This window comes from Eubalaena glacialis, chromosome 1 (assembly GCF_028564815.1).
Source record: "Eubalaena glacialis isolate mEubGla1 chromosome 1, mEubGla1.1.hap2.+ XY, whole genome shotgun sequence".
NCBI lineage: Eukaryota > Metazoa > Chordata > Mammalia > Artiodactyla > Balaenidae > Eubalaena > Eubalaena glacialis.
Genome location: NC_083716.1, coordinates 25,125,525 through 25,137,843, shown reverse-complemented (window position 1 = coordinate 25,137,843; position 12,319 = coordinate 25,125,525). Strand labels below are relative to the sequence as shown.

The 12,319-nt window shown below is 39.2% G+C and overlaps 1 protein-coding gene across 1 annotated transcript in view; it reads left to right on the top strand.

Annotated features, from left to right (window-relative positions):
* The window catches only part of CFAP58 (cilia and flagella associated protein 58), a 111,105-nt gene that overhangs the window by 5,918 nt on the left and 92,868 nt on the right, over nt 1-12,319 (top strand). The window contains exons 3-8 of the mRNA XM_061189768.1: nt 4-285; nt 2,332-2,480; nt 4,661-4,817; nt 5,736-5,930; nt 7,987-8,124; nt 10,089-10,248. Of these exons, the coding sequence (XP_061045751.1) occupies nt 4-285; nt 2,332-2,480; nt 4,661-4,817; nt 5,736-5,930; nt 7,987-8,124; nt 10,089-10,248 (1,081 nt within the window). The remainder of the gene's footprint in view (nt 1-3; nt 286-2,331; nt 2,481-4,660; nt 4,818-5,735; nt 5,931-7,986; nt 8,125-10,088; nt 10,249-12,319) is intronic.

Below are 12,319 nucleotides of genomic sequence, written 5' to 3'. Positions count from 1 at the left end.
CAGGAAAAGAGTGAAAAACTAGTGCTGGAGGAAACTGCGTATGAAGAAATAGAAAGGGATTTTCAGGAGGTTCTCAGTGAACTTTCAGGAGACAAAAGTTTGGAGAGATTTAGGGTTGAATATGAGAAGCTTCATGCTGTCATGAAAAAGTCTTATGACAATGAAAAGCGTCTGATGGCCAAGTGCAGAGAGCTGAATGCGGAGATCGTGGTTAATTCCGCGAAGGTCGCCACTGCCCTGAAGCTCTCTCAGGATGATCAGACCACCATCACATCCCTGAAGAAGGTCAGTGATCTTCTAGAAATGGAGCCAATGGCGAGCTTTCATAAATGCATCCTGTACTTAAAACATCATCCTTTCATTATATTGGCAGCTCTAGGCTGGTAGTAAAAGAGTTATTAAGTCAAAATTTACATGATTTATATATTCATTAAGCCTAGGGAATAATGTTAATTTTCAAAGAACTTAATTAGCTTGAGTGAATTTCACAATGCAGAAAATAAGGTAGAACCTTACTGGCTTGGTTTCTAAGAAATACTGTGTTCACAAAAACAATTGGCCATAAGTAAGTATAGTATTAAGAATATCAGTATGTCTTGTTTGACCCAAGATAAGTAATTAAATATGATGATAGCTTGTAAAAGATCTTTTCATATTTCTATGTTTTCTAATGTTTTAGGAGAGGTTACCTTGAGAATTTCCAGATGGTAGTTTTCATGATCTTTCCTCTTATCGCCCCTTTGCTTCTGCCTTGATCGTCCCAGTTCCTCATAATGCGAGAATAGGGATTCAGTCTGGGAGGGATATTGAGGAAGTATGGCTTTTTTTTACACTTTATTTTTTTATCCTCAAGTGTGTTGCATTATTTTGAAGGTGAAACACAATGTTCCTTGTAGATTGCAGGGTGATAAGAGGTTAAGATATTTTAATTTATAATTGAAACGCTAGTGCTGAGAAATAATTTGCAATTTTTTAGATAATTCCCTTGATATCATGCAATTAAACATACCCCAATTCTAATGAAGTTCCAAGACTAGTGCAAAATGTAACTTACCTGTTTTCTTAGGAACCACTATTTTTAGTGTCTTTTTCTCTCTATTGTTACTTTCTTCTTCTCCTTGCAAAATACCAATATAAGAAGGCTTTAAATCATGTTATGATGAGAAAAGACCCCACTTTTTATTGTAAATTAAAAAGCTGGAAATGGAAGTCATGAATTGATTAAAATATAATTGGTGAATTTGCTTTGGACAAGACTTCATATAATCATATTTCATTTAAATATCTTTCATTTGTTTTGCCAGAAATAGTATATATGGTTGCTACAGAAAAACATACCCCTTAAACTGACATTTTGTTTTGAATCACTAAATTATGTGCTGTAGTTACCCAAGAATCATCTCTCTCTCTCTCTAATGTAATAGCATGAATTTATTTAATTAAATAATTTTTTCCACTCATTTTATTCCTTGTCAACATAAAAGAGTATTTTCACCTTAAGCATATAGATTCTTACCTGTATAAAAGGACTCACATTGCACTTGATGAAATTTTGCAAGAAAATTAAGTGGCAGGGCAAAACTCAAGGCTGTTGCAACATTTACTGTCCTTTGTCCGTGTACTTGAATGGCTGTAATTCACTTTTCAGTATTTCTGTTAATATTACACTTTGTATTCAGAATAGTTTTGTTTTTCCCCTATGAGCATTTGATGAGAAGGCCTGGGCTTGGGTTTCTGGAAATGGGAATTATCAAGGCTGTTGTGTACAATTAGGTGACAGCCAAGACCTCATTTCTATGGATGGCTCTAAAGTTCACCTTGCCATCCAGGAGCTCACTTGGGGCCTGAGGGCAAAATATATTTTTAATATGGAATCTATCAAGAGCTTCAAATTTAGGACTTGGATCCAAGACCATTCCTTATGTGAAAAAGCTTTTTTTTTTTTTTTCCTATAAAATATCTGGACTTGGAAAGCACATAAGCTTTCATTTTCGATTTTGTAAACCTATCTTAACATCTTTACTAGAAATAATACCATTAGTTATAGCAGCCTCTGCAGTATGTGAGCCCTGTGGCCACATTTACCTACACAAGAGAAAATATCCTTTGCCAGTATCCCTCTTTAAAACTGCTTTTCAGTATTGACTAACTCATGTTGAACAATGCAGTAAGTCTATATACATTTAATACATAGTGTGTAACGTGTAATCTTCTTTCCCCATAAATAGCTTCTATAACGTAGGTAGTTGTTTTATTATTCTATTTATTCAATTTAGCTTGCATCTGGAACCTAGTTTGGTTTTTCTCACTGATATCCCATGACCCACCTAGGAGATTGAAAAGGCTTGGAAGATGGTGGACTCAGCCTATGACAAAGAACAGAAGGCAAAGGAGACGATTCTTGCCCTGAAAGAGGAAATAGTGAACCTAACCAAACTAGTCGAGCAAGGGTCTGGACTCTCCATGGACCAGGATAGCAAGTAGGTCATAGCCGTCTTGATTCATGTTGAACTTGCTTTTGCAGAGGCCACCTTCTTCAACAGACAGCCTGGGGCTTGCCGGTACCATCTTGAATGTTCTTTGTGAATGCAAGACTCCACTTTGTTGGGTTCCCAGAGATAGTTTTCTGTCTATTGCCATTTTTTTCTTTTTAATACTCCCTTTCTCCACACCCAAGAACTTCTAATTCATAACTTCTAATTCCAAACTTCTGGCTCTGTAAAATCAGTGCTACAGTTTTAAAATGAGTAAAGATTCTAAGTTTATTTCTCTCAAACTTGTGTGGAATGGCTGACTTTCTACCCAGATTCCCAGCCCCTCCCATACCCCCCCCTGCCCCATGATTAGCCCTATCACTATCCTTCCTACCACCTCAGATTCTAGGCCAGAAAACAGTTGCTCTTCACACTTGTTACTCCTTCATCCCTTAAAGCTTCCTCTTGTTGACTCAGTCTTCTAAATATCACTTCATTCTTCCCCTCCTCCCTATCAGCAGTGGGTCCCCTGTTCTCTGCTGGATTTGGCAGTAGACTCCTAACTGTCCTCCCTGCCTTTGAGGAGACATCTCCCCTCTTTACCATCTTCCATACCAGACTTAGTCTTCTAAAACATGTAGCTACATGCTTCCATCTCCAGCATATGCACCTTCGACAGCTACCCATTTCCTAAGGATAAAGCCGAAAGTCTTGAACATGTCTTGCAGAGCCCTTCGTAGATCTGCCCCAGTCAGCCTTGCTAGACTCACGTCCAGCAGCACCATGCTTGCTCATGCCTCCATGCCTTTGGACATACTGTTCTCTATGCCAGCGATCCTTTTTCTTCCCTTCTCCACTTAGTAAACAACTATTCATCCTTCAAGACCTATCTTAAACACCATCTTAACTTTATCACCGTCAGCATCTCTCTTCCAACCTCCTCCCAAGCCTCAGACCCAGTGACCAGGCAGAAGAGTCTTTGTGTTCCCTGTTTCCATAGGACCCAACATCTCCCTCAAGTTTGGCACTGATCACATGGTACTGAAATTATTTGTGCTTCTCTGAGCATTAAGCTGTAAACTACTTGAGGGAAGACATCTATCTTTACTGTCCCTCTAGGAATCTAGCACTCTGTAGGGCATGCAAAACCTTGCATTAATTAATGAACCAGGAATGAGCATACACTTCCTTAGGCATCCTTAACTAAATCTACCTGCTGTCTAGGTTTCTTATACTTTCTAGATACGTTTATTGAATGTTGAATAGGTAAAATAAACAGAAGATGTGGTGTTCATAATAATGGACTCTATTTTCTTATTAAAGAAGTCATGCACGATCAGAGCAACTATTGAAGAGCAACTGTTGAAGAGCAACGTGAGGGAACTGATTTGGTTAGGAGGAGTTTTAAGGAAAATCAGAACATAATGAGGAGGAGAACTGATGAAATAATCCAACTCAGAATTTTGTCTTCAGCAGTGCGCTTAGGTGTAGCTGTCTGTCTTTACAGTAACCTTAGAATTTAAGGTCTTGTTTATGGAGAAGAGTTCGCGGTTTTGAAGGTTCTTAATTAAACAATTATATCAAAGTTGTTGGTCAATACATATTATCGAATTACTGTGTTTCCAACAGTCATTTGATGTCTGTCAGCTGCAAGTGTCTCAAATGCAAGTTTTCTGCTTTCTCAGCTCTAAAGTAGCTGCCTTGTTCTAGATGAATTCTGCTGCACAGGTCCTATCAGACATAGTTTTTCTACTTTCAAAATGAATACTACAGGGATGTGGAAAGCAAGGAGTAGAAATCAGCCCCCCCCCAACTCTTCCACCCTAAATTTCACTCCTCAGAGATAACCAGTTATCAATTTGATGCCTATTTTTCTGGACTTCTATAAAAATGCCTATAGTACACACACACACACACACACACACACACACACACACACACAGACTGTAATTGCTTAAAAATAAGAAAAGGGGTCATACTATGCATATTATTATTGGAACATCCTCTTTTTCAGTTAAAAACTCAGAAACAGCTCCCACGTCAGGGCAAAGATCTTTCTCTTTCACACCTGAATAGTGTTGATCCTTGACCATAAGTCTTTCCCATGAAAACGAGTTCAGTGGATGATAAGAAGGCTCCCTGAGCAGATGGCCATTTAGTCTGACTCCCGTGTTCTTCTTTTTTAGTATCCGAGATTTGCTGAAGTTCAAAGAAGAAGTGACAAAAGAGCGAGACCAACTCTTGTCAGAAGTGGTGAAATTACGAGAGGCCTTAGCTCAGACCACTGAACAGCAACAAGAAATGGAGCGGTCCAGGGAAGAGGCAGAGCTGGCCATCAGTCAGGTCTGCTGTGACACGGAGAGCAAGACGAAGGACCATTACCTTCCAGAAGGAGGTTTTGTCCTTCTCCAGGCTTCCTTCCGGTCTTGTTCCTTTCTTAGATTTACGACCCTCCCTCCCCCGCCCCCCTGCCCCCGGCCCAGTCACCAAATGAAGCATCCATTGTTTTGCTTGTTTCTCTGGTTTGTTTTTGCAAGAGCAGTTTTACTTGAGTCATTCTCTGTCTGAGAAGTTACCAAGATAGGGCACTGCTTACATTTCTGGCCCAAGAAGATGTCCCCTGTGACAGCCAGGGCGCCCTGCACCTGGGGATGGTGAAACCAGTTCCCCTGGCCTTTCTCCTGTGTAAGGAAGCCATCCAGCTGAATCCTTCTGAATACTTTTCTATAAAACCAGAAGTCGAATAGATGGTACACAGGCGCAGGCTTGAGGAGAAAAACAGGAGACTCCTTTGATCATGAGACAGGAGGAGGACTTTTCATAGAATTTGGCTATCATGATAAAACTGTAGTACTTTGTTTAGCAATATCCAGGACTCATGGAAAATACACTTTCATATTTAGGGTAGCTGGCTACATTTTATTTAGTTTCTGTTGATGGAGAGTTAGATGAATTCTTTCCATGTTTGACTTCCCTAGAATTCTGGGCTTCCGTATTTAACTGGATTTAATACCTTTCTTTGTGGATTTGTTCCCACCGTCAGGGTGGCTGTTTGGTGCCAAGGCTCTGAAAAACAATACAGAATATTCTTGAAAAGTTTGAACATTGCAGTTCAAAGATGACTCTCCTACAGGAGAAATACTACTCCAGAGTCATTGCCCTGAAAATATCTGAGAGAGGGAGAAGCTCGGCTGGTTGAGACCCGTCCTAAGGGGCTCATCTCCCGCACCCCATCCCCCATCGTCCTTTCTGTGCCTGTAGTTCCAACAAGAAATCCAGCAACATCAGAACGAAGCTTTGCGGGAGACTCGGAAGAAGGAAAAACTGGAGAAAGAGCTCAAGCAGATGCAGACGGACATGGACACCAGGCAGACAGAAACCAAGGGCCTGCAGCAGTACGTGCAGAAGAGCAAGGAGGAGCTTCAGAAGCTGGCGCAGCAGCTGAAGGAGCAGAAGGTGGGCCGGGCAGGGCTGCGCCGCGGGGCCTGGCCGGACAGGAGCGGGGAGTTTAGAGTGTTCTCCGGAAAGCAGCAAACTCCCTTCACCGCAGATGTTGGTGGATGTTGGTAACACAGCGCATAGCACTGTACTGTGTTTGGTCTTTGAATGGCTCTTACAGGTAGATATGCTCTATCCCCCCCATCCCCCTCCTGCTGTGCTCCAACAGGTTAATCTCTTTTTATCCTTTTATTGATGTGTAACATACACATAGAAACGTGTGTAAGTCACAAGTATACAGCTTGATGAATTTTCTCCCCTTGAACACGTCTTGGTTACCTGCACCCAGCCTGAGAAATAGCACCCCGGGAGCCTCCTCGTGCCCCTTCCCAGTCACTCTCTCCCCCAAAGGTCAGCGCTCTTCTGAATTCTAAGCAGAGGTTAGTTTTGCCTGCTTTTGTACTTTACAGAAATTAAATTATACAGGATGTACTCTTTTGTGTCTAACATCTTTCTCCTAACATCCTGTTTTTGAGATTGACTTATGTTGTTGCCACATAGTTATAGAACCACACTATCCAATATGGTAGCCACTAGCCACATACAGCTATTTACATTTAAATTATTTGAAATTAAATAAAATTAAAAATTCAATCCCTCAGTTGCACCAGCACCATTTCAGGTGCTCCATAGCCACATGGGGCTAGTAGATACCGTATTGGACAGTGCACATAGAGAACATTTAGTTCATTGCAGAAAGTTCTATTGGACAGAGCTCAGAAGACCATTCACTCTCATTGCTCTAAGCATTCCAGCCTGTGAATATAACACGATTTATTTTTAACAGGTTTAATTTTAAGTTTCAAGTTTGGGAAACCCACACAGTCTTTATGCGTTTTAAATATGGTAATTTTTTTAAACATTTCCTCTGTAATAACAGTTTAAGGTAACACAAATGCTAGTCTGTTCTAATTTCTTAAAGAAGAACCATTTCATCTAATTGAAAAAAGTCATTTCTTGAAAATATGTTCTCTTAGGAAGTTTCCAAAGTATTTTTAAGCCATACATCATTTTTCTACTTAAAAAATTAGATAGTAGAACACATTTATTTGTCAGTTGCTTTATTAATTTTATATAAAGCCAGACATCAAATAGATAATATGCAGTGTGCAACATCCATGAAAAAAACATGTGGCTTCCTTTGAGCATGAAATTTGAGAGGCTTTTGGTTATCACGTTAAAACTATAGTACTTTGCTTAGCAACATCCAGGACCCATGGAAAATTTTATTTAGTCCCTATTGATGGGAAGTTGGATTGATTCTTTCTGTGTTTAACTTTTGCTTGAGTGGAAGTTAAATATTGGAGTAAGTGTCTTCTAAGCCATCTTCTCTCTTTTTTTTGATATCCCTCCATCTCCCTAATATTTTCCCAATAGAAATGACTTCCCAAAATATAATCCTCTGTTTTTATAAAACCTTGTCTTCTCTGAATAGTCAAGGTAGGGAAGGGGAAAATCCAACTGACACTGAAGTCAGGGAGGTAGAAATCATTCCACTACTACTCCACGGTTTTGACTTAAGTTGGACGAAGGGGAATTGTTTTGTGTTGGTGTTAGTGAATGGTTCTGTTCACGAAAATGTTGTACGCATGCTAATGCAGGATTTGCTTCTGAAGATGTAGCTTCTGAGCCCCACAGCCGATAAAGCTCGTTTGAATCTGTAGCTCATTTGCAATGATTATAGCAATTGTTGTGTATGCGAAGCCTGCCAAATGGCAAACAGGCATTAAAATATTTATCCACCACCTGTGAACAAGACTGCCCAAGGTGCCCAGAAAAAAAAATTATGCTCTCTGTGTTATTCATTAGAAGGCATCATTTCCCTCAGCCACTTAACATTCATCATATTTGAGTGCCTTCATGCTTTCACTGGGGAGAAGGAACAATTTCTGCGAAGACAAAAAAAGTGTGGTTGCCCTGCTTGTCCCAGGAGGTCTGCATGGCCTCCTGCGTGGAGGTGCAGCTACTGTAATCAGATTCAAAAGCGTTAACCAGCTCGTTCTGCATCTTTCAGATACTGAATGAGAGAGCTGCAAAGGAGCTGGAGCAGTTTCAGATGAGAAATGCTAAACTTCAGCAAGAGAACGAACAACATAGTTTGATTTGTGAGCAGCTATCCCAGGAAAACCAGCAGAAGGCGTTGGAGCTCAAAGTAAACACCAAGTGACATATCTGTTCCCTAGCACGCCCTCCTTCTTTCCCTATTAATATAAGTTGGCTGATGCTATGGGAGCCTTTGGTTGGATAACCTGTATTAGCCTTGGTCCTTCAGAGGCAGGTGTAAACCTACAGTGATTGCTTTATGCCCGGAAGCAGTTTGATAACTTCCATTCTTATAACATTGCTAAGCTGATTATTAATCATATGACTATGCAAATACTTTCCAAAGTGAGCTCAGATGTTCACCTCTGTAACTGAGCCTTGCAAGTAACCAGTTACCCAGAGCTAGAAACCATTTACACATGTGAGTGGCAAAGAAGTGAGATTGTATTTCGCTACTTGTATGGAATGGGAGGGGTGGGGGACGGACAGGTACTATTTGATGTCTACTCTTAGGACTGCAGAATCATGATTTTCACTTCTGTCCAATGTAAATTTCAAGATATGTCTCCTATTCTCCCTGCCGTGATTGAAGAGTGCTTGCAAATTAAGTTTGGATAACCGTTTTATACTTGGATACATATTGTCTGCCTACATGCTTAGCAGAGCGGCTTTATGTTTATCACCAATTCTGAAAAATCCACAAGCCCTACTCTAGTTATGTTAGAATACTGGGCATAAAATGAGTGACTAATCAGGAAAATACATTGATTCGAGTAGTAAATCTTAACAGTTTTTGCATCACAGCACCTTTTGAGAATCTGATGAAAGCATGTGTGTGCGTGCACATACACACGCACGCACGCACACTTATTTGCACATCTTGTGTCTTGTTTTGCATGCAGTCTTAGAGGTTTACAGGATTTTTTCTGAAGTCTAACCATGGGGTCTGGATTAATTTTTCTAACCATGGGGCCTGGATTAATAACTACTGAATTAGAACATCTTATTGTTTTAATTGAAAGGGGCCTTAGATGAACTAATTTGGACCCGGTAGGATCTGAGGCTGAGGAACATTTAAGCAGCCCAGAAATGGTCAAAACCATTGTTTATGAGAATGCTCCAAGTTAAAGCAGAAATGAAACGACTCCTGAAGGCAAAATAATGTATTAGCCCCGAAGGTGAAATTAAAGGAAAAATACTTACGCCAATAATTCTCTCCTTTGATGACATGCATGGGGCACCTTGAAAGATGGAATATTTTTGTTATCAGATCCTAAACCTATGGGATTCTGCTTCTAGCAGTGATCTGAGGATAACGTGCCCAGCTAAGTGCAGCCTCTTCATTGTCAAGAACTGGGAATAATTGCTACTCTTTATTTGCAGAAGAATCACTAGTTGCTTTCCCAGTCATTTCTAAGAATGGCACATTTTTTAAAAATGAATTTTTAAAAAAATTCATAAAACTTGAAATCCATAGACAAAAATCTGGTGCTTTACTTTGCTGGAATTGCTGTTTTGATACCTTTTGACATCGTGTAGACTTGCTTATTAATGCTACCCTGTCCACCTGTCCATATATACAGTCATTGACTAACATACTCTGAGGAAGGAGGGCCCCTTTTCTAATGTATGTAATTGCACTACAGTGGACATGTGGATCCAAAAGACTCAATATTTTATAGCACGTTAATAACCTCCAAGAGAGATCACTTTGTGAGTCTATGAAATTTGCTAATCAGTACAGCATTTGTACACAAATTTCACACATTTATGATACAACTCAGCATTCTTATCTTGCTTGATTCAACAATTCCATGGTATCCTGAGGTATCAGGTTTAATCAGTCTCTTCATTGTTTTTAGCTCATATAGCCATATATTTTATTATGGCTTATATAGACTTTTTCAATTTCTCTCAAAAACCAAACAGTGTGTGTTTTGATTTAATCCCACAGAACAACTTTACACTGACATAGGAACAATGTCCTTTTATTGGTTCTGAGTTTACCATCATCCAGTCACCGGCTCTTTATTGACTGAGTGTCCCTGGTTAATCCTCTCTCACTAATCATAGGCCAAAGAGGAAGAAGTCCATCAGATGCGCCTTGACATTGGGAAGCTCAACAAAATCAGAGAACAAATCCATAAGAAATTGCACCAGGTTGAAGGTCAAAAGGGAGAAGTGGAACAGCACAAGGAAACCCTGAAAAATCAGATCTTGGGATTAGAGAGAGGTAAACCAAGAATCATTTTGTGCTTTGTTTTATTAGTTTATGAGCGTTTCATTGGTAACTAATGTCATTTGGCAACTCCATGCATGCAAACACAAACCATGCCAAATGAATTCAGTAAAACAACATTCAAACTGGTAAGTAGATAATATGGAAGAGACATCGTTTTGAATACCTTGAACTTTCTTACCTTAAAAAACTCTTCAACAGGTTATACTGAGCCCAAAGTATTTTTCAGTATTTGTCAATGGAGTAAATAGCATCTATACTCTTAGGTCTGGGTTCTACATGTCTTTTCCTTCAGTCTTCTTTTTTCACAGAAGATGCGGGATAAATTCAAATGAATATTCCGCATGAGCGGTATTTGAGACAATAGTATACCCAGAATCAGTGAGACAAAAATTAATGGCTTCTAACTCCTTTCCTCTGTTAGTACTTTACCATATGGCGAACACTTGTTTTAGCCAACTATCACATTGACCTGTGGAGGGAAAATTTAAGTGCCACAGGAGGCTGTGTAGTACAGAAACATCATTAAGGATACAAACTCTGGAGTCAGATCTACCTGGGTTCAGATCCCACCTCTATCACATTTAGCTGTTGGGGATGAATGGCTAATATATAGAGAGCTCTTGGGACAGTGCCTAGCACACAGTAAGTGCTTACTAAATGTCATCTATTGGGACTTTCCTGGTGGTCCAGTGGTTAAGACTCTGTGCGTCCACTGCAGGGGGTGTGGGTTTGATCCCTGGTTGGGGATGCATGCCGTGCAGTGCGGCCAAAATAAAAAAAAAAAGTCATCTATTGTTATCCAGATATATTACCACTTATAAAAGTAATAAGAGAATATTATCTCATTCTGAAAAAGAATATAATTAAAAATAGGATACGCTAGTTAAACATGGTGTGGTAGAAACAGCTCAGAGACTTGGAGACAGAGGATCAGGGTTTGAATTCTGACTGCACCAGAAAATGTGAGGCAGGAACACCTCATTGACCTCAGCTGTAAATTACTGACTGAGATAACATACATAGAAGCATAAAAATGTACATTGCCTCCCTAAAAATTATGTAAAATCTAAATCTCTAGATAAGATTATTAGAAGTATTTGTCACGTCTTTGAGAAGTGCAGATATTTTTCCTCCTAAGACATCGGAAATAATCTTTTACTGAGGCACAGTTGCAGCTGATATTGATAATTTCTCCATTTATTTATTCATTCAGTAAATTGAGTACACACTATGTGCAGGCATTATGCTAGGCATTGGGTGCATGGAGGTTCCTGTCCTCAGGATGCTTACAGTCTAGCATGAGTTTACAGTCTAATGTCTTCAATGACAGATATGAAAAAAAAAAAATAGAACTAGTAGAGCATGTTTTGTAACTGGCTTAGTGAATTTCCAAAAACACTCCATATTAAAATTTCTGTATTTTTGCTGGCGATAGTTCTAAGCTTTGAAAAAAAATTTTATCCATTAAGTATTGAACCCAATCCTTCATCCTTAAATCACGTTTACAGAAGTCATCGTGCTTTCTCTTCTGGTTATTTTATAGATATCGTTAACATCATTATTTCTTCTTAGGGAGCACTTCCTTTTGATGTGCCCTATCAAAGAGTGGCATTGGACATAATGGTTAGGAGCATGATTTCCTACCACATATGTTATGATTTCCTACCACAAAATCCAAGAAATGAACTGAAAAATTGCCAGAACTAACAAGAGTTCAACAGGGTGGCAGGTTATAAAATAAATATATAGATATCAATAGCTTTCTTTCCTACAAAGAACCAGTTACAATATATGATGGAAAACCCCCCTTTCACAATAGCAACTAAAGTAATAAAATATCTATGAATAAAGTTACCAAGATATCTGTAAGACCTATATATATAAAACACTACAGAATTCTTTTGAGGGGTATAAAAGAAGACTTGAAAAATGGACAGCTACACCAAGTTCTCGATGAGAAAACTTGATATGATAAAGATATAAATCTGTCCAAATTAATCTACACGTTTAATATTTCCAATAAAAATTTCAGTGAGTTATGTTGCTTGGGACTTGAAAACTG